The 23,349-nt window shown below is 40.9% G+C and overlaps 1 protein-coding gene across 1 annotated transcript in view; it reads right to left on the bottom strand.

Moving 5' to 3' along the window:
- Positions 1–23,349, bottom strand: part of SLC6A11 (solute carrier family 6 member 11) — a gene marked incomplete at both ends in the record, with an annotated part of 82,812 nt that overhangs the window by 53,814 nt on the left and 5,649 nt on the right. Inside the window, one exon of the mRNA XM_082288499.1 lies at positions 7,481–7,613. Coding sequence (XP_082144625.1) covers positions 7,481–7,613 — 133 coding nt within the window. The remainder of the gene's footprint in view (positions 1–7,480; positions 7,614–23,349) is intronic.

Below are 23,349 nucleotides of genomic sequence, written 5' to 3' on the forward strand. Positions count from 1 at the left end.
AGGACAAAAAAAAAGCCTTGGAAAGAAAGGAGGAAACCTTCAAAGAGCAAAGTTCTGGGAGTGACATAAATCATTCACAAAATATAAAGAAATATCAGCTGGAAATGTAGGGGGGGGTGCAAAAATAATTTGCTGTGTCTGAATAAGGAACTTTTCTGGGGATGTACAGCGAAACATCCACAAACCATCCCTTGCTCCCCTGTAAATGCAGGTGGAAGAGGGAGCAGAGCTATAAAAACACATTTAAGGGGGGAATTTGTGGAATTCAGTAGGGACACCCCACTCAGCCAGCCAGAGCCTGAGAGCTCCCATTTTGCATTTTAAACGGTTCCAAAAAATTCTGGGGATTTTCCTCAAGAGAAAAATGAAAAATAAATTATAACCAAAAGTTAACTCCAGTTGCAGCCTTTTTGTTTTATTTTAGTAGCGCATAGTGTAGAGTTTAATTTGTCAGAATAAACTCCCAACAGCTCGGGTGTTTATTTTATATTAAACTATTCAGTCTTTTCAGAACTGCAGCCTGGGACAAGCAGCTCTCAGAAGCACCAAAAAGTGAAAAGAACCAGGGCTCTCTACCTTTAGTTACACCTGGTTGAAACATGGGTGTGAATTAAGTATATTTTAGTACATTTCCTTGGCCATCTCATTTATTCACATTAAATGGTCCAGTTTTCTGTGAATGTTTCCTGCCCATCTCATTCACAGATTAACCATAATGTCAAAACCCCTTTGCAGGACATTTTTCTGTTATTGTTAACAGGATTCTATGCCAAGATGTCCTGGCAAACAGGCTGTACCTGTTCTCTTTCATCTCTGGTTTTTTGATAGATATAATTAAGACAGACTTCCAAAAATGTCCTGACTCCTCAGTGGCCCTTCACTGCCTTCAGCTCAGCAAATCAAAGTGGTCAGTGGCACTAATCAATGGGTGAGGAACAGCGCAGCATTGCAAAGGACAGCAGCAGTGCAGGTACAGAATTAATTACTGAGAATCCCAGAAACATTAAGGTTGGAAAAGACCTCCAAGGTCATTGAGACCAACCCTTAGCCCTGCTGCCAAACCCACCCCTGTCCCCAGGCTCCACATCCACGTGTGTTTTGGACACCCCCAGGGATGGTGATTAAACCACTGCCTCTTCCTACACCTGATCACCTCCTCAGGGAAGAAATTTTTCCTAATATCCAGTATAAACCTCTCCTGCTGCTACTTGAGGCCGTTTCCTCTTGTCCTGTCCCTTGTTCCCTGGGAGCAGAGCCTGACCCCACCTGGCTGCACCCTCCTGTCAGATAATTTTAGAGAGCAGCAAGGTCCCCCCTGAGCCTCTTTTTCTCCAGGCTGAACAATCCCAGTTCCCTCATGAAGTTCATCTTAAACCCCTCATACCAATCACAGCTTTAAATGCACTCAACAGCCTTTACAGGACTCTGGTCTAAGTTTAGCACGCAAAGGTTAAATAAAACTCTCAAACCAGGAAAAATCTGAGAGTCTGAATGGAATCTAACCAATTTTCCTAAATGTAACTTTTAGAACCCTATGGAGAACATTACAGATTAAGGCAATTGGCACAATTACAGAAAAAAAGAAAAAAATCAATAGCATGAGAGTAAAACAAGAAGTGATGCCCTCACTTGCACGTATTCTACCCAAAATCCTGTTTCTTGTGGCAGCTCCTTTGAGAAAAGAAAGTTCTCTGCTTTGCTCTGGTGTTTGCAACTTTTCCAGGGGTGTTGTGGTGGAAAGTGAAATACTTAAATGAGTAATGAAGGTGACAAGGAAAACATCAGAGCCCCTCAGCCTTTTATGTGTATATCCAACAACTGCACCACCAAGAAAGCTTGCCAGGTCATTTTGAAGGGTTTACAATGATGAGCTGCAAAGTGAACAGTGTCCTTTTTAGAGATGCAGTGGGTATCCAGTGATAAATCAAGGGAAAAGTCATAATGGAGAGCCTGTACAGTCTTTAATCTCTTATTTTAGATTTTGACTCACAGAACTATTTAACCAAGAATCTTAGCTCGTATTTATGTACAGAGAGGAGCTACATCCGTGCTTTTTCTCATATTACAGCAAAACCTCCCAGCAGAGCTCTCTGGGCTGTGGTTAACAGAGCATCTGCAGAGTGGAAAGGGGTAAAAATGACAGACAGCGCCCTATTAATGTCAAAAGCTTGATGAGGCAGTGTGCAAGACATTTGCAGGGTTGACTATGATCTGAAAAACCAAGCAGATTTATTTTAGAGCAGCATCCACAGTTTTAGCTGGAACATCCCAGCCTCTGGGCATACACCTCTCACCATCACCCCCTGGATTTATGAGCCTCTGTTCCTGGGGCAGCTCTAAAATATATCAAGTGGAGAGGCAGCTTAAAGTGAACACATTCTAACATCAGCATGAAGTGGAAGTTCAGGGAACTGAGCACAAAGAGAAGGAAAGGATCAAAATATTCAGAAGTCAGAATTAGACAGAATAATATTCAGTGATTGTGTATGTAGATTAGTTCCAGAAAATGTTGGAGAATGGATTCCTGTGAGATTTTTCTCTCTTGCAGCTGGTTCTGCACAATGGGAAGGATTTCTCATCACTTATTAACCAGTAACTAGCGGAGAAGTAAAAATCACTGTGCAAGAACTATTTGAGTTTAGCGCTGGCAAAAGAATATTTTCATGGTATTAACAAGAACCCATTCAAAAAGACCCCAAATCTATGAGAACTGCTCTCAGTGTTCATACAATCAGTGTGATATTCTAATACTCAATAAAATCCTGGAGGAACAACAATGTTCTTTTAACACTCCTCATTAGAAAATGCTGGCTTGGTGTTGAGTCATAACGTGACAAAACCTGGTCTAGAGTTTGAAACCAGACATTAATATGCTGTGGGTGGGGTAAAATGTTCTACTATCAACAAATTGAAAATGGCAGCACGACTGTGAGGTTTTTAGAATATTTTTGATTCAGCTCTTCCTCATCTACAGCACAGAAAGCTGGAGCACATCAATGCTGATGAGCTCTCATTCTCATTCAAGACATCCAGGCAGGAAAGCTGGATTTTTTTTTTAACTTGAGTCTAGTAATTTAGATTATTAATACAGAAGTCTTTTTAAATCAGTTTGTGTGCATCAATAATTAAAGACACTCAAATCCATGGTCTGTAGCGACACAGATGATACAAAAAATGGGCTGGGTAACAGAAATGTAACAAGGTAATAAAAATGAAATAATTTATTAACAAAATAAATATTGGAATGAACCGCAATGTAGGGAATAACTGATTAATGACTCATATGGTGAGGGAAATGAAGCATTGGAAGAAGTTGCCCCAAGACATGAGCAATCTCTGTCCTTGGAGGTTTTTCAGAGGCAGCCAAACACCAAGGCAACAGTTCCAAGTTCGGTGCTGAACCTTCTTCAACCAAGAGGTTGCACCAGAGACATTCCAAGGTCCCTCCCAAGCTGTACAATTTCATTAAATCCAGGCCCCTGCCAGGGTTTCAAACCAGGAATATCAGCACAAGACAGGGATGTGTTGATGCACCCAAAAAGGAAGAAAGAGAAGGAAAGAAGACTTAAAATGCTTTGCTATAAATTCGAGTCCAGCAGGCCCCTCCCTTCTAAAGGAGCTGGGCAGAAGTTGCTGCAAGGGAGACACAACTCTGAGCTCAGTGGAATGATTTGTTTGCAAAAAATCTCACGAAAATAAAAAATAAAAAGGAAAATATGAGGGTTGCTGCCTTCAGCAAGTAATTTAGGAAAAATACATTGGCAGCTACTGGTGTTGCTCCCTCAAAGTTTGAAGCACAGGGACATTTAGTTAAATTAATAAATGGATAATCAAGATCCATAAACAAACTGTTTCCCTTCTACCTGAACATTTCATCAATGAAACAGGAAGATCAAAAAATTGGGAAGACTCAGGAAGCCTATGCACATCACAGAAAAACTCAGGATTGTCATAACCAGCAATCAGAAGTATTTTGAGAGAATCAGATACTGAACCAGCCTAACGATCAGAGACTGGAACAATAATTTAAATGCTAAAAAAATTAACTCTCTTCACTTTTCTAGACAGTCCTTACCCCATCTTTGGAAGCATTTGATCTCAGCTACTGGAAGCACTTCTCTGTGAGACGGAGATCAGACATTACCAAGCAAGTTGCACAACACACATCACATTATGGGATGTTGCCTTGTCACATTTTCCTCCTTCTGATTTTGAGTTTCTCGTTGCAAGACCCCACATTTTGCATACATGCAACATCTAAAATGTGCAAGTTGGCACACAAACACCTTCAGATCTAAGATGGGGTAATTCAGGGCAAGAAAAGCTTGAATAATTAAGGACAAGATCATCTGAAAAGGCACAAATACATTTCACCTGCAAGCTGCCAGAATCACCTGGATTTATTCTGCTATTGCACATCTGTTGGAATGGAAAATGGAAATGCTTTGTGAGAAAGTGATGAATTTCAAGAACAGTAATGGAAAAGTTTGGAATATCCTGTTAACAGTGTAATAAGCACTTCCCCTGGAGTTAAACTTTATGTTAGCCTTAATATATTTAATATCCTGAAATATTAAATATTCATGATCTGGGGTAGTGCTGCTTGGAGAATGATGGAGTTATTTTATAACAGCTTTTAAGGCTTGGATTCTTTTTTCACCATGCATTAGAATGCAGAGTGAAAAAGAGGAGAAGGGTAAACCAACTTCCTGAATATTTCACAAAGCACAAATATGTGGAGAGGAAGCCTCTCCTCACCTTCTCCCTTTCACATCTCTATCCCCTGTCCTCTTTCTCTCTACTAGCCTGTCCCACAGACACCTCCTTTTGAAAAAGTTCCAAAGGTGATAAAACTTTAAGAAGTTTTTTGCTTTGAATACATGTGGTTTTTTATTGAAATTATTCAGTCCAATTAAAGTAGATCATAAATTTAACAGACTGTTATATTATTGTAATAAAAAACCTGGAAGTCAATTGTAAATGTTTCCTGGAAATGAGCATATGAAACATTCCGTTTAGTGGGAAGGCTTGTGATTGGATGAGCTTAAATATGAATATTAGAAATGGCATTATATTGGAAATGGAAACTGCAGCCCAGAAATCTGCTGCACCATTTGTATTTCAGAACATTTAATTCCTTTGTAGCATCCCCAGCACCTGAGTGCTGCCTTTGTTTTGAACCTGGGAAGTTTGCTGCTCTGGGAAGGCAGTGACACGGCCCAGATTTCCAGAGATTAGGCTGGAAAAAGTGGCAAGTGAGAGAATATTGGAATTATTAAATTAATAAACAGCAAATTTATGCCCAGGGAAAAAACCTGCAGCACAGGTAGAGAGCTGGAAAGATAAATTATCAATATTAGCTAAGACACATCCTCACTGAGAGCAATGGACATGCTGGAAAGGCAGATTCACGGATACCACAGTGTCTCCTGAGAAATGTGGGAATTTACCATTCCTCAGGAATTCCTCAGGATTCTGGAAACAGAAGAGCTGCTCATGGCAAACTGGTTTAAATGGTGCAAGTATATGATGAGTCTGCCTCTTACAGAGCCCTGATCTAAATGTTTTAAGCTTGAGACCTACAAAGCTGAATATTGGGTGTTAATTCCATTTTCTTTGCACTTCTGTTGCAAGACTAGAAGTTAATTCTGCTGGTTGAAAAGTTTATCATCCCATTTCACGTGGCCAAGACAGGCTGTTCTCTCCCAGGCTGCTTCTCCTGACCTCATCAGAGAGGTGGTTATCAAAATCCCACTGAACTAAAATCAAAGACAATTTATTCCACCTACCTAAAGCTGAGAGTTTAGCTAAGCTATCAGAAAAAGAAAATAAAAAAAAAAGGTCAGACAGGTTAACCACTTTCAAAGCACAAGATCTGTTTCTGGGGAAATGGTATAAACTGAAAGAAGGGAAGAAAAATAGAAGAACAATGAAATCCTGGATGTAAACTCCAGAAATGTAAAGTAAATCCTCTCCAAAATCACTACAGCCCCTTCCTCTGAGCCCAGGACTGCTCCCACTGCTCTTTTTGTGCGTGCTCTCGGCCTGGCCTCGTGTGCGTGCACACACCTGCACCACAGAGCTTTTCCCTGAGCCCCTGCAGCAGATTAAACCATGCTAGAATAGATTCCCATCCTCAGACATTCCTTCTGATGGAAAAAAAAAAATCAGTTTTGCTCAGTTTCATTTCTTGCCCGCCAGCTGAAGCCCCTCAGACAACTCCCAGGCACTTGTGCACCTCCCCGGAGTACCCGGGTCACGGACGCGGGGACATTGATCTTGTCATTCCCTTAGATCACTTCTGCTTCTCCAGATTCCTCCCTTTAGGATTTTTCCCCTCCTGTCCCTCCTCTAAACTATTCATTCTTATCCCCATCCCTAGACAGTCTTTCTCAGCATTTTCCCTGCAGTGACTCGATGAAAGCAGGGCTGCAGAAATCTCTGTGTGTGCGTGCGAACCCCTGAGTGGAGAACGCAGCACCAGATTGACTGGCACAGTTGGCAAACACACCCAGAATATCAGCAATTAGCTACAGCCAAAATGCTGATAGTGTGAAAGATGTGTACAGTTGACAAAGCTGAAAAAATTCACTCTGGTATTTCCCAAACTTCAAAAAAAATTACATTTCAAATATTTCTTTCGTAAACAGAGGCCACTAAAACAGAAACAAACCAAAAAAAAACCCCAACCACAACCCAAACTACGTAAGAAACAATTGAAAATTGAATGTTTCAATGCACCAATTTTTTCCTGGTTTCTTTAATTCCAACATGAGAAACCAGTGCTTTTTTTAGATCCTCCCTCCAGATCTGTGGCTCTTTTCCTCTCTCTGTGTAGTTGATTATTCATAGATTCCACTCAGAGCTGTGTCTGATACTACTCCAGGGGCAGCCTCGCCCTCATCCCATGGGTCCCTCTCTCTGCTCCCAGTATTGAGGCCATTCACTCAAAAAGTGCTAAATATTTTTAATTTTCCCCATAATTTTTCCCCTCTCTGAGTGTTTTCATTATTTCTGCTCTTGGTGTTCCATCTGTATTTTTAAATTCTCCTTTTATGTGCATCGAAGCTCTCAGCGACTCTTTTGTGGCACTGAGAGTTTTGACTCCTGTCAGTTTAGGGCAAAACCCTAATTTTGCAGAATTTGTGCACAGAAATCAACACAACCTGGTTTCAGAGCCCAAGGACTGGCTGGTAAAGCTCATTGCTAAATTAACCAAAAACAAAAACAAAACAAAACCACCCAGCCTCACCTAACAGAAGGAGGGGAAGAGCAAATCGTGAAACCAAGAGGAACAAAAAAAAAAACCCACAAAGCACAAGCAACTCTTAATTACAATTAGTTTTGCTATTTATACACCCCCAAGTGTAGCTCCTCACAGCAATGCAAAATTCGCCTGCTCTGATGGAAATAAATATTAATGCCAACACAGGTTTGGAGCACATCCCGTTAAAAGTGCTGCACCAAATTTCAGCCTCACCTTTCCAGTGGATTTGGTCCCTTTCCAGATGCAAAAATAGCAGATAGTCCAAGCAGCCAGGAGGCACAGGGCGAGCTCCCAGCGCAGGTTCCCAATGTGCTCAATCCCATCAGAAATTGCCAGCACCCTTCGCCTTGCAGGGAGGAAAAAGAAGGGGAAAAGATTATGACATTGAGCTACAACAGCACTAGGTGTGAAATCCTGGGATAAAACTGAATTAATTACAAAAAATTTATAATATTGAAGGAAAACGGCATTACCCATGAAATACTGGGATAAAACTGAATTAATTACAAAAGAAGATGATAATATTGAAGGAAAACAGCATTACCCATGAAATACTGGGATAAAACTGAATTAATTACAAAAAAAAAAGTGATAATATTGAAGAAAAACAGCATTACCTATGAAATACTGGGATAAAACTGAATTAATTACAAAAAAAAGGTGATAATATTGAAGGAAACCAGCTTTACATATGAAATACTGGGATAAAACTGGATTAATTACAAAAAATGTATAATATTGAAGGAAAACAACATTACCTATGAAATACTGGGATAAAACTGGATTAATTATAAAAAAAAGATTATAATATTGAAGAAAAACAGCATTACCCATGAAAGACTGGGATAACAGTGAATTAATTTGAACCAAGGACTCCTCGTTACTCTCTACTGAAAATGCCCCATGCTAAGGTAGAAAGGAAGACAAAAGGAAAAACCACAATATTCTCAGTGGGTTTTTTATCTGGTTACAGATGAACAAATGTTTCACTTTTTCAGGTTGGTGACAAAATTTTAATTTTAAAACAGCTTTTCCTTAAAGTCAAAGAAAAGGAAATAGTTTGAATTAGTTACCAACACAAATGAGCCAAAAATAAAACACTTCGTTAGCAAATGGTTTTTTCCAATTTTATTCCTTTTCCAGAAAAAAAATTCTAACCTTTATTTTTACACGCTAACCTTTATTTCCATGAGTTTCCTTCCGTAACTGAAGCTATAACATTAAAATATTTTCAAAACCTCAACCTTTTGAGGCAGCTTAAAGCAACAGATGCACACATTCACATACAAGTCTTTAACACCTGCCATCAACCATCCTGAGCAGAGATTTCTTTGAAATCCATATTTCAAGTTAATATAAATTATCACAACCTCAGAGACCTGAGACTTGCACTACTCTCCCTCCACATTGTGAGGGAACACAGATTAATTGATTTTCACTGGTTTGAATTGATTATATGATTGATGTGTACATAGGTATACAGATAATTTAATTACAGTTTAGTAGAAAGGTTGAGTATTATATTTAAAGCAAAGTAAGCAAACTACAGTTAAATATATAAAATAATTCTTCCTTTTGGATTCTGTTCAGTTATTGTCTGAGGCAATAAATTCAGGGGTAGAAAGTCTGATCCTGTAATTCCAGACAATAAAATATAATGGTTCAATGATATAGAAAATATATATGAGAAGATAATATTTATATGGAATATAAACAATAAAAGGTGGGGAGGAATCTGCTCTGGCTCTGCTGTCACCAGCAGCAGGTGAGGATGAAGGGAAATTCCCTCCCTGCCTTTAGGGATGGAGCAGGAGGCTGGAGATGCCAACAGCTGGAGTCACGGGGGGGAAAATGAAAATATTGAACTCTTCCCAGGTTTTCCAGGTGCCTGTACAGATGCTGCAGCACCCGGGCAGGTTTCACACCTCCGAGAGCTGCAGCTGCTGCTCCTGATGGATGCAGCCACTCGTAAAATGTGCGTTAAAAACTTCCTCCTTAGCTGGGGAAGGACAGAATTAACTATTAAAACACCACATCTCAGGGTTTTTCTCCTTATTTTCCAGTGAATATAAAGGTAGATCTTCGCAGTCAAAATAAAAGGGGGCGGGGAGTTAACACAGACTTTTTGAATGTTATCTGCCTAAATGTAAAATTGCTGCGACCTCATCCAGGAATTAGTTTTATTCTTCAAATCTTTATTCTTCAAATCTGCCACCAGATAATTTGGGAGAGAAGTGATCCAGCATGGAACACCCTCAGCTAGCCAAGACCTGCAAAGAGCCTGAAGCTCTGTCATCAAAATGCATCCAAATGCAGAGAGGTGGATTCTAATGAAGGATCATTTTAATCAAAAAGAGGAAGCGCAGATTTGATACCTGCAAACAACATCACTGAGCCATAATTACACAGAGAGGTGATGAAATGCATCGTTAAAATTCAAGTTCTTCTAAGCTATTGACAGGTGAACGTGGAATTTTGCCTAGGATAAAGTCCACTCTTTTTACAAATTCTCATTCAAAACCTAAATGAAATCCTTGAATTCTTAGATCACCTGGAATAGGAAGTTATTGCAAGAGAACCAGGACAACGATTGGCATAACATGATATAAAAGGGAATAAATAATATAGGGCAATAAATAATAAAAGGCCTTTTAGAATAGTACATTTTTCAGATGAAAACTGAGACAAAATATTTACACTTGGGCCACAATAATTGTGAAATGGAAACCTTTTTCATTTAGCTTTGTTTCCACTGCAAAATAATGATGAAAAATTTTCCTTAGGTTTTTATGAAACCAGATTTCTTTATGGCTATTTGGACTTATTTATGTGCATGTGAACCTAAACATGAGTAAGGTTTCTTTTCCAAAATGGGTGTGCCAGACACTTCAATTCCTACACTGTTCTTCCCTAAGTGCAAAACCCCTTCATAAATAAATGTTATTACTCTCTCTCTCGTGACCGAAATATTTCACACACCAAAAGATGCATTTGCCTTAAGAAAATAATTTTTAATGAAGGCTTGAGATGAAGATTTTTAAAAGCAACCAATTCCTGGGAGCAGAAATCAAGGCTCGGTGTTTCCTGGATGCTCTGAGAAGAGCTGAGACATCTCCTTTATCCACCTTTATCCTTTATCCACCCAAAACTCTTGGCCTGATACTTTTGCAAAGTGTCATAGGAAGCAAATGGCAAATTAATGGGCTCACCGCAATTATCCCTGCGGGTCCCATTTAAAACAGACACGTGGTGCCAATCAACTGGAACGGTCAGCACCACAATGAGGATTTAATTACCCTCAAGTGCTGGAAATTGGTTTGATTTCCTTTGTTCCAGCAGAACAAAGGGTTGGTGTTTCCCTCAGAAAGAGAGCAGCAACAAGTCCAGAACTTATAATTAAACTGTAACACACAATGTATGCAAAGGATGGATCCAAGGAGGGGAAGTCCTGCCCAGAGGCCAGCAGGGATTTCCTCAGCAGGGACAACACAGCTCTCCCTAAAGCCAGACCTAAATTCTGCTGCTGGAACCATCTGAAACAGCAGCTGTGGATGAAGCTTTGAAAGGAGGGAGCAATCAGAACAAGAAATTCTTCTCACAACACCTCAGTTCAGCCATATCTACCCCAATTCTTTTCTTATTCAACTGATATAAAAGGAAAAGGGGGAGCGTTTTGAAGATAGGATCGTCCCCTGCATGTGAGAAGGGAGGTTGATGCCTTCAGGGGTCAGATCACAGCTCTTTGCTCCTCAGCAGTGCAGCTTCTATCCAAAAGCTGCCATGACCTTGCATAAACCACTGACAACAACAAAAAAAGGTTGTGTAGCTTCCTCTAGCCTTCCTCCTCTTCTCTCAAGCACTCTGCACTGCCTTGTTCTCCTCAGCTCTTCATGCACAGAATAAAGAAACCAGCAGCAAAATCAGCATTGAATGTGCTCCTCCCTGGTTTGAAGGAGCAAACACTTGAAGAAATGTTCTATAGCAAATCAGCTCAGCTGCTTTGCACCACACCTGGGTGAAAAGAAATAACTTCATCCTTCTGTATATCAAGACTTACTAAAGCTGAGCATCTTTAAAACCCCCTTAAAGTAAATGAGAAATATCTTAACAGACATTTCATTGAAATATCTTGAAACTTTCTCACTAGAATTCACTGCTGCCACTTCTTTATTTGAAGAAATGAAAAACACCAACAACATTCCTTGATAGATAAAAGCCTGGGAGACCACTGTAGCTGGCACTACAGCTGCAGGTACCCATTTGAATTATTCCAGACCATAAAAATCCCTGCTTGGTACAAGCCAGTTCAAGAAGAGTTTGCTGGCAGCAGCTTAGGACTGTGTGAAACTTCGCTGTGAGAAAGATTTGTCCTGCACTGAAGACAAAAATCATTAATTACTGTTTCTCATTGAAAACAAAAAATTGATGGGAGTTTGAAAATGTTTATTGTAGGTATTGGTTTGTTGTCATAGCTGTTTGAGGGGGGTGATTTTTGTTGCATAAAAATACTCAGCAGTTCAGCCCCTCGAGCTGACCCAGAGCCTGGGAGAGAAGCCAAGGTGGTGGCACTGGAGCTTCTTGAGCAGAATATTGAGGGAAACAAACTCCACTGCCATGGGGGTGAGTTTGGAATTAAAGGTTAATCCAAACCAGGGCAAGGTTTTAATTCAGGAGGAGCAAAGTGTTAATTCTAAACAGCAGCTCTTGCTTGTAAGTGGAATATTAAACCCCAAGCAGAGTGGATTTGTGGTGTCTCACTCTGTGCTTGAAGGTTTCACTGCCTCTGGTCACACAAATTTAAATTGGCTAAATGTTATTGGAGATTCTTACTTTTCTTCCTACGCATAACACAGAATAAAAGTGGTGAAAGTTCCAGGAATCCTAATGAATAAAAGATAAATTTGGGTGGGATAAACAGGCACATCTCCAAAGGGTGGCTGTCAGAAATGCTGAGGTTTGGTCTCAAGGGTCTGTGTGGTTGGACTGAACAAAATCACAACAAAGTTACTACAATGTAGATTTATTCTGCTTAGAGCAACAGATATTGGAGGCCTGGTTTAAATTTCACTTGAATCTAAGTATAAATGGGGATAAAAAAAAAATAAAAATGGAAGGCAAGATAGAAAGAAAAAATTCAGCATATTTTCAGCACACATAAAATAATAAACCCAGGGAGAAATGAGACCTCATACAAGGACCTCGTGTTCCCTACATGCCGGGGACACCCTGCTGTCCAGGGTCACCTCTGCTGTCCAAATGAAGATCCCTGCACGTGCAAGATTTACCCAAAATTTACACAGATAAAATCCCACTGGGAGATGATTTCAACAAGTATTAGATACTTACTGAAAATGGGGTTAATTTGTTTGAGAAAGTACTAAAAATACCTTCCAATTTGGTGCCTCAGTACATCTGAGAGGAAGAAGGGCCCCTCCCTTGTTGGAATTTCTGGAGAGGGGAATGTTGTGAGATAACTGAAAAGCAGCCTTTCCACCCAAGTTTGAATGCAAACATTCTGAAAGCTTACACGCTATTTCTTGGCCATGGGAACACTGGATTTTCCTGGGAAAGAGGGTCTTTATTAAAGTGTTCCAGTGTGAGGAGCTGGAGCAGGCTCTTGGACAGAAAGAGGATTAACAGCTGCCAACACATCTTGGAAAGGAATGTCCTGGGGTACTTCTTGCGTCATTTCATGATTTGGGAAGCTGAAGAACAGCTTCCATCTATTTGGGGAAGCTCCCTTCATGTTCCCACTTTGGTTTGGAGCAGTTTCCAAGACACTTTGCTTTAAAAAACCCAACACCAAACACCATCCAAACAAGGAGCCCTCCTGAGGTCCCTTGTCCCTGGGGACGTGCCCAGCCAGGGGCAAAGTTCCCTTTTACCCTGGGCCACACTCTGCCCTCAGAGAACTCTGGGGGGATGAAAGGACAACAAAATGATGCCACTGAACAGTGCCACTATAGAGAGGCCTTTGTTATTTTATATTTTGGTGCATTTTATCCCTACAGCTGTCAAACCCAGTCCATATTTCCCTTGTGAACCTCGTCACTGAGGTCCCCTTCGAAAAGAAAACACACCTGAGTGCCAGTGCTGCACAGATTTCCCATCAGTTTAGGAGAAAAGGATTGATATCTTTTAGACATCCTCTATTCCTGTGTGAAAGTGAGTTTGTTTCCATCTAAAGACATTTCCTAAACTCACACCTTTCTTTCTCTCCTTGAGCTTTATGCAATTAATATTCTTTAATTTATTGGTGTATTTCCAACCCCAAGTGTGTTCAAGTATCCTGTGCAAATAGACAGTTTCTGACTCAGAAACTCGACAGATACTACTGAATTCTGTAAATTGTAGGATTCCAATTCCATGCACCAGAATCCTCTGTGGATGCTTGAAGTGCCAGGAACTTTCCCGTGCCAAAATACCTGTCAGGAAAGTCAAACATTTCCCTGTGGCTGTCTAATCTAATTACTGTCTAATTTGGGAGAGGCAGATCCACGTACCCATGTATGCATTTCCAGCTCCAAGGTGGAAAAGAAACAGCTGAGAAGGAACAAGCTGTTTTGGAAGAACCAGAGTACACAAGATATTAAAGATTTGAGATGTTCTCCACTGCCTTATCTACTCATATGATAACTTTTGAAAATGATACTGATAAACTTAAAAAAATCTATGCTGAATGCTAAATATAAAACTGTGAAACCAAAAGGCTGGCAGCTTACTTTGTGAAATTCTCGGGATTTTTAACTAAAGATATCCATATTTTATATAGCTCAAGGTAAAAAGGAAAATTATCCTGCAATAAAATGAACCTAAAAAGAGTGTTGTTAATTTTTCAGTCAATTCATGACTGCATTTCTCACTTGTGCTGGTTTGCAAGATTTCTCTGGTGTGGCTTTTTATCTTTTGACACAGAAAACGTAAAGAATGGTGCAATATTGTCTTAGAGAACGGGTATAGAACATTCTATGTACTGGAAATATCAAAGCTGGCAAACATTTTCTAGTTGTAACACTTAAACATCCTCTTCTACACATTACAGGACTGTATTTTAAAAGATAACTGGCAAATTAGAGATTTTTTTGAGCTTCATTGCATAAACAAAAATTAATAGGTAGAAGATTGCATACCTCTGATGAGGGACTTGAACAAAAATGTGTGGGAGACCTCTCCTTTTTCCAGGAAGAGAACACCTATTTGAGCAGTGATAACCTTTCTGATTTTTAGCCCCAGAGTATCACAGAATCATGGAATGGTTTGGGCTGGAAGGGACCTTAAAAATCACCAAGTTCCACTCCCTGCCACGGGCAGGGACACCTCCCTCTGTCCCCGGCTGCTCCCAGCCCCATCCAACCTGGCCTTGGGCACTGCCAGGGATCCAGGGGCAGCCACAGCTGCTCTGGGCAGCCTGTGCCAGGGCCTGCCCACCCTCACAGGGAAGGATTTCTTCCCAGTATCCCATCTATCCCTGCCCTCTGGCAGTGGGAAGCCATTCCCCCTTATCCTCTCACTCCAGGCCCTTATAAAAAGCCTCTCTCCATCCTTCTTGTTGGCCCCTTCAGGTCCTGGAAGGCCAAAATTCAGTCACCCCAAAGGTTCTCTTGTCCAGGCTGAACAATCCCAGCTCTCGCAGCTTTTCCTCCCAGCAGAGCTGCTCCATCACTTTGCTCATCCTGGAGCCTCCTCTGGACTCTCTCCAGCAGCTCCAGGTCCTTCCTGTGCTGGCCCCAGGGCCGGACACTGCTCCTGTACTGCCCAGAGCACACACTGAGTGAACATCAGAATTTAGCAGCACATGACTCAGGCTGGATACTAAATTGGTTCTGACCTCACTTCCATCCAAATTCTACAGTCTGGGATTAGTAGGAGAGGAGGAGAGAAGCAGAGAGACACTGGCTGCTGCTGTAGCCTGCTTTGTCTTGCTGCCCTGAGGAGCTCAGTGATGTGAGGATGACATGGGCAGGAGTGGCACGGTGACACATGAACCATACAGAGGGCAGGGATCTGACAGAGAGGATGCCTTACAAAGAATCTATTCCTTTCAGACTTTCTTTCCCCCCCTCTAGAGGCTGATACTTGGGAAACTAAAGATGGGCTGGTTGTGCCAGGGGTTTTCCCGGTACAGCGGTGTGGTAATCACTGAAACACCTCCAGAACAAGCATGGCTACAGCTGTAAAGTTAAACAAAGGCAATCTCCCAGTGGATTTGTTGCAGATTTAGCCCCTAAAAGTATTTAAAATCAGGAGAGAGGGTCTGGATGCCAAACTCTCCCTGGAAGTCAACGTGAGCTGACACTTTGGCTTTTCTGGAAGTTGCATATCCAGAACAAGAGGTACAGGTTCTCTGCAATGTCCAAACGTCTCTTTTTAAGGTTTCATGTCAACTCTGAAATAGGGAATAGAGCACACCCACAGGTTTGTGAAAGAGCTACAAATTATCCTTGACAGATATTGCCTGATACCCACTCGTACTCTCCAACCATCAGCGCTCAGGGATTACAAAGATGTAGTTCAGCTTTTAGAGTAATCTGTGGGTTACAGACTGAGAGAAATTTGTTGGAAATCCTTTAGAGTGTAAGACTTCATTTCTGGAAATCCACTTAATTCCATACTTGGCTTATTTCTCAAAGCAGCAGACAGACAATTCCCGGTGGCCACATTAGCAAGAATCCCTCAGCTCCAGCGTTATTCTGAAATATTTACCTCTTCCAGCAGATCCAGTGGGACCTACACATACCACAGTGAACCATTCCTAGCTGAGCCACATTTGCTGCTCTTCAGACTGGTTCCTGCTTCTTAAATTCCTGCTAGGGCTGAATGTTGTTCCATTCATTACCCATTTCTCCACACATCCAATTAAAAAGTGAAATTAGGCTTTCTTTGCAGATTTTTCTCTAAAATTTCTAGTACAGCTTGCAAAAAAGGACACACATTTCTTGTGCCGACCCCTGTCTCATTAAGGTCAGGACTTAGGTTATTTGAATGTATGCATTTATGTATATATTGTTTTTATCATTTTTACTTGTGTGTGTGTGTCTGTGTCTCTGTCACACAGAGACAGTGGGGGCCAAGCACAGAACATCCCATTCCTACAACCATTCCTGACCTATTTCCTTACCCCTCTCACTGAAGTCATGGCACGTTCTCCTTCAGCAAGCCCAAGGGTTTAATCCTGTTCAATCTCTTTTTGTGCTGTTCCACTCACCTCTGCTCTACAGTCTCTTTTCTCAATACATCCAACGACTCCTTCAGGCTTTTTTTTGTAATTTCCCCTCTTCTCCTCTCTGAAGAAGTCATCCAGTGACAAAAATCTCCCTTTTTATTCACCTTAAGTGGTATAAATTAGCTCAGCACACAGCACCAGCTGTGAACTGAAAGCACCCAGAAGAAATGCGAGTCAAGCTGTTGCCTCTCAGAATTTCTGTGGAGCTTTTTAGACAACCTGTGCAGTTATACTCAGCTTTTCTCTCTTAATTAAATGTCCATCAAATGAGAACTACAGAGCACAAAATATTGAGAACTACTGCATGTTCTTGTAAAATAGAGGTTTTGGCTCCAAACTCATGTAACAAATGAATGGTGATAAGCTCTTATCTCTTCCTCACAGAGCAGGCTAAAAGAAAACCATTACCTGACCGGCAAAAAAAAATTTAAAAATTGAAAAAATCCCTCCTTCAACACATTTCTTATACTCACTGACCCTGGACTTGAGTCTTCACAAAATATCACTCTGCTGTAGCACTTGCAAATTTTGCAGTATTGTTAATTAAATGCAGATAAATTCTACTGACTCATTTTTTCATTTATGAAGTAAAACCTATGGACATCAGATAGGAGATAATGAAAGAAGAGCTGTTGAAGGGATTTGGGGGAGAGATCAGTTATTTCCTTTGCAGCTGAGGACAGCTATGCCCACACTGCTGTTCCCAGGCCTGCACTGACTGATTGGAAAGGTTCTGTAGCCTTTCCAGGAACTGCACTGCAATATTTAATGAGTTTCCTCTGGAAGTCCTCCTGACACTGCAAAGCAATTTTGCTGCCTTATAGGAATACAGTAGAAAACAGTGAAATAATGAAAAAAATAAAATTTAATTCAATTTAAAATCCCTAGCAACCACCCTTTCTGTTAATGCCCTGAATCTACAAAGCCATACTTGGGAAATACTCTTAAAAAGTGTCTAAACATTTGATTTTTCTTATGATGATACTTTTTCAAGAGCCAAAAATAGACAGAGGCTTGATGAATTGCATGGAAATAAGTCCTTTACACAGCGTCCGTGCTGAGATAGCCAAAAACCAGAGGAATGTGATTCCTGCTTGACAATGTTTCCAGTTACTTGTTCATCTCTAAAATGCCTCTCACCAAAGCCCTTCACATTCCCAATTCCAAGACAGAGAATAAAAGCAATGGACTCATTCTTGGACAGTTGGAAATAACAATCTATTATTTACAAGGCCACTTGGATATTTAAGAGGTTCCAGAGGCATTGAAAAATATGCCTTGGAAGAGTTTCATGTGATTTGTTCACACATCCGGCCTTGCACATCCCATTCCTGTGGTCAGCCAGGAAAGAAAATAATTCCTGGAGTGGGCAACTTTGTCAAGCATGGATGTGACTTTTCAGTTTGTGCTAGGCAGGACCTCTCACACAGGGGAGCTGCTGGAGGGGACTCATTGGTTTCAGGCAGCAAATAGCACCAGAAATATCTTATTTTCAGTTTTCTAGAAGATTTAAAAGTTTGTGTAGATACTTGTGGGAGGTTGTACATGATAACTCGGGGGAAAAAGGGGATGAGCTGGTTTTATACTTGCATAAAACCAGGTCTAGCTGAAGGGAGGCCTTTCAGTAGAGGGGTTTTGTTCATAAATAAAAAAATTAAAACCAAAAAGCCTCACATGACAAACCCAGCAAACCAACAGCTCATGAGAAAGCAATGAAACCCCTGGCAAAGGCAGAAGGAACACCCCTGGTTCTTTTGGCTCGTGCTGCTCCTGGCCAAGCCCATCCTGGCACAACTGAGGTTTTGCTGTTTTAGACTTTTCATTTTATATTAATTTTACCCCTTGGAGCTAAATGTGCTTCTCTCCTATAATTCTTTCCCTACAATAGCAAAACTGGCATCTGTAGATGTGCACGTCTGTAAACACACGTTCCTGTGTTAACCACAGCCATGGAAATGCCCCTATGGTTACAAATAAACAAGATTTCCCATTTTGCAGCCAAACTGGAGATCTAAGCCAGCAGCTTCAAAAGATCATAATTTAAGCACCTCGCTCAGCTTCTGAGCGTGTTTACCTACTATGAATAGTTATAATAGCATTCTAGAACTTTGACAATTACACAATTAAGGGATATTTTAAGTGGCTCACGTATGATCTTTGCCACAAAAATTTAGTTTCTGGTTTTGACACCACTGCAAGCCAAAGCTTGACCATATTCTAACACAGGAATCAACCAAATGCTACAAATTCCCAAAGGAGTAGAAAGTCAGGAGAACTTGCAAACTTGAAGGTCCCTTTTTCATTGTCCATAGCAAAAGTGTTATGTACAACAGGAAATGTAAAAATCAAAAACCATGGAAGTTCATCCACCTGGCTTAGGGTTCAGCCCTCAATACAGGAGAAACTGGCAGCATTTTGACACCAATCTCATTTGCTTTTTTCAGCTAAAGTCAGGCAAAGTCAGTGATCTTAAGGCAAACCCAGATGGAGAGCTCACGTGGCTCCAAACAAAAAGCAATTTTCACACAGCCCCTTACGAACTGGGCAGAAAGAGGAGGGTCTGGCACAGCTCAGTGTCCTACAAGACACCCACAAAGGGCTGGTTTGGAGTGGTGCTGAGTCCCCTGGGTACTGAGCACAGCAGGACCAGACTCAGCTCGCCCCTGACTTCTCACTGTGCTGGGGATTAACCACAATGTGACTCCTGCACTCATTTGTAGCCTGAATGAAACAGGAAAAACCTCTTTTTTGACTTTGCAAGGAAAGGGTTTGTGCCTTTTCCTTTTTGCTGAGAACAGCCCCTTTTCTTTTGCCCAGACAAAACCGATGTTTTTTCTCACTAGGCTCTACTTGGAAAAGCTAAGGATGTGTCACCCCCTCCAGAGAGTGACAGGCCAACAACCAGACCTCCTTTAACAGAGGACTAAGTTGTTGCTCCACAGCCAATAAAAAACTATTGAGGTGGAATCAGCCACAAAACCGTGGGTCCTCTTTCTGTCCAGCTCCCTTCCCAGGCGCTGGAAACCTCAAATCCCTGCCCGTGGTGACAGACTGCAGCAGCAGCCAAAGGAGCACACAAGGCATGGCTGCAGCCCCCACACCTGCCAGGCAATTCCCTCTCCTAGGAAAGCAGAAAAGTGATGGAGCAGAGCATCTCCCCCTCCTGTTCTGATTCCTACAAATACACCCTCACCTACAGCCACAGTTCTCTTTAATGTCCTGCTTAAATTTATCAGTAATTATCAACATCGCAGCTTCCACTATGTTTGAAATTTGGGCACTAAATTTCCATGTGCCACACCTTGAAGCTATGATTATTACTTTTTCTTAGAAAATCCATAAGTAAACTATACGATTGGAGTGAGGGAAATGCCTTAAAGGGAGAAAACAGGTCAGTCTCTGAATGCTGGCACCACCATGAAGGGGAAAGTGGAGGTTCAGACTCTGGTCTGTCCTTTGGAACACAGCAGCAGAGAGTTTGAGGAATAAAAAGTGAACTTATATCAGTTTAGCTGCTTATCTTAGGAACTGTACCCACAGAGTGTGGAACTTGTCGAGGCTGTGGTTTGCAAGGCCTTTTTGAGTAAAGCAAGAAACATTTTAATCCCTTAATTTTGATCAGTTGCCAGTGGTTAGTCTCCTCACCCAAATGAGGTCTTAAAACAATAACAGGGATAGATATTTCCAAGCAGGAGAAGAAGAAAAGAATGTTCAAACTCCCAGACTTTGCCTGCTGCTCCTCCAGCAGGATCAGACCGTTTTCACTGTGTAGCTACAGGTAGGTGGTTATCAATCACAGCCTCACAAAAATATTTAAAGTTTTGAAGTTTAATGAGTTCTTTGGCATGTACCAAGAGGAAAACAGCATCTAAGACCTGCTGCAGGTTTTCTCTCTGAATCCTTTTTTTATTTGTTTTAACAAATAATCAATCCATGAAAGGTAAAAACGAAACCCTCACACACCCTTTGTGTGACAGTTACCAAAGCAGGTAGATAATGATGAATTATCAGAAGAAGTGAGGCTATACCTGCTCAGGGAACAAGGGAACAGCATCCTCTGGGCACACCTGAGGAAGGGGAACTGGAAAAGCTTCATGGCACTGCCAGGTATCCTCTGCCACCTCTGCCCATGGGTGAATCCCTGCCTGACTCAAGCCACAGCTTTAGGAGTCGCCAAGGCCACAGAAGCACCAACAGCTACAAACATTTCAGCAGAAAGGCTGAAGTTTTTGTTTGCAATCATCAAGCCAGCTGAGGATTTGGATTTAATTCCAGTCACGAGTAAATAAAGGCTGAGCCTTACAGCATAGTTGGTGGAAAATTATTAGCAGCACCAGTTAAAAAAGATTCCTTTCTAAAGCCAGAAATAAAGATGTTTTGGGCCTGGTGTATTCATTTGCACACACAAAACCAAATCCAACTTGTCCCCCTGCTCCTGTACCTCCCTCAGCACGAGTAACTCTCAGACTGGGAGCACTGGACTTGAGAGCAATACAGAGCACAGCAAAAACGCTGGGGAATTACTGAGTCTTCCCCAAGCACTCTTCTGGTTAGGCTGGGCTTAATTAAAACCATCTGTAGACATTGTGATTACTCTGCAAGGCTGTGGCAATGTGATACAGCTCTGAAAGGAAAGCTGCAGCATCAGCCTGACACGTTAGAAATGCAGGATTGAGTTTTACGTGTAAACAAGCTCACGTACAGCAAACAAACAGCATCACTGTGCACAGCAATCCCCACTCTAATCCACAGATTAACTCAACAGACAAAGAAAACCACCACAAATACAAAAAAATCCCACAAAACCCCAATTTTTTTTCCCCAAAGCCAACCCCTCACACAATAAATTGGCTTTACGTGGCCACGACTTGGAGGAATTTCAATGGCAGCCTTGGCATTACAGGGAAAGGTTCTGAATGGTTGTTCAGAAGAAACCTCGAGCTTTCCCCTCCCCTTGCCAAGCATCAATTGTATTTTTAACTTAATTTTAATTAATTATATTAATTGTAGTTAATTAATTGTAAGGAACCTGGTGGTTATGCAAATAACCCCAGGTCTGAGAAGGGTTTTTGCTGCAAGGAGGATCCTCACACGCTGCCCATGCGAGCTCTGGAAATAGCCCTGAGCAGCTGCTCTGTGCAGTCTACTCCAGCTACTCGCCACTTACTAATTGTTTCAACAAGTTTACAACGAGTTTATGGCTCCTGGCACCAGAATTTACAATGTAGTAAAGCATCATCACGAGAACACCACCTCTGGCTGAGGGAAATAACATTGCTGGTAACACTTATCTTCCAAACAAATTCATATTTACTTTGTATTAACTGCTCTGGGATCTGCTCTGCACATTTATACAGAAAGGCCACTGCTGTGTAATTAAGACATATAATTCAATTATAATCTTAATTCCAATGAGTTATTTCAATGCAAAATCAGTCCTAATTTTTAATGAGGCTCATTCTTCCACTTTGAAACTGTTGTGTCTTTTTTTTTAATTTTGAAGCCATGCAACATCATAACCACTTAAGTTTTAAACAAGGCAAACCCCTTCCTTAGCAGGAAGAAAGTATATTTTTCTTCTGTGTGAAGAACTCCAGTTTTGGTTGGACAGAGAAAGCAGATAAATTTAATATCTTAAGTTATTTTGGCCAGTAAACTGTTAGTGTTACAAGAAGTTTGTCTGTGGCACAGTAAAGAAAGAAGTTTCAGATATATAACAGATTATTTAATTTATCTTTTCTTTTGGTGTTTGTGATTTTTAAAAGGTTTAGACCATATGTTTTCAACTTTTTATACACAAGACTGTAAACCCAGTTAAGAGAAAAGTTGAAATCCGATTATCCCTTCTAGTTTCATAATTCATTCCTGACTTACCCAAAGTCAGGTAGGGAAATATGCCCCAAAATTGAAGGGTTTAAAACCCACTGCAACTTGACTGCAAGCTGAGCCAGAGAATCTTGTTTGGCTTCATTTTTAGAGATCTCTGAGAAGGAACGTGCTTAAAATGGCTTTGGATGTGCTTCAAAATAACACTGACACAGGAATTCAGGCAATCCAGAGATGAGCACTAACACAAAACCCACAAAACCATAGAAACGTGAGAGTATAACACTTGCTCTGTGCCCTCCATGCAATTGAACTGAACATTTCTTACTTCTCTGGGTAACTGGAGTTACCATCAGTGGCTGAGTTGGGAATACTGCTGAAAAATAATATAAATGCAGGGGTAAATTGGCTAATAATTGAGAAAATATTCTGTTCATTGACTCTAATGATATGAAAATTCTCATTATCCCAAAGAGCCATAAGAGATTTTTACTAAAATAAAACTAAGTTGTAGCATTAAGTGATGCCACCTGAGAAACTCTTGTTTATTCTGAAACACTGGAGCAGGTATATTTTGATTTAAGATGCTAGGTGTTCAGATTATTGAAAATTTGAACAGAAAATAAAATTTCAGTTTTACCCAGAGAGTGAGTACCTCTCATATTGTTCAGGCTTAATTTAGTTGGGGGGGGGGGGGGGGGGGGTATTTTATTTTTAAATAAAACAGTATTATTTGCTGAAAGAACCCATGAAGTCTAAGTTAACTGATGTAGCAAGAAAAAGAGGTTCAGGCAGACAACAGCACATCCTAATATTCAAGGAAATTATGTCCATGTAGAGTTCTCCCCTCAAGGAGTTTTCATTCTTGGTTCTTTCAAAGTGTAGCTGTTGCTATCCTGAACACAAAACAGCCTCAGAATAAGGCTCTGTCTTCAAGATAAAATGAATGGGTCCCCAAGAAATTGTAGTAACCCAGAATTTTGTAGCAGGCTTTGAGTTGTGAAATCACTCAGCGTTAAAAGCAACATTCCAT

The sequence above is a fragment of the Coloeus monedula genome, assembly GCF_965178545.1.
Source record: "Coloeus monedula genome assembly, chromosome: 11".
NCBI lineage: Eukaryota > Metazoa > Chordata > Aves > Passeriformes > Corvidae > Coloeus > Coloeus monedula.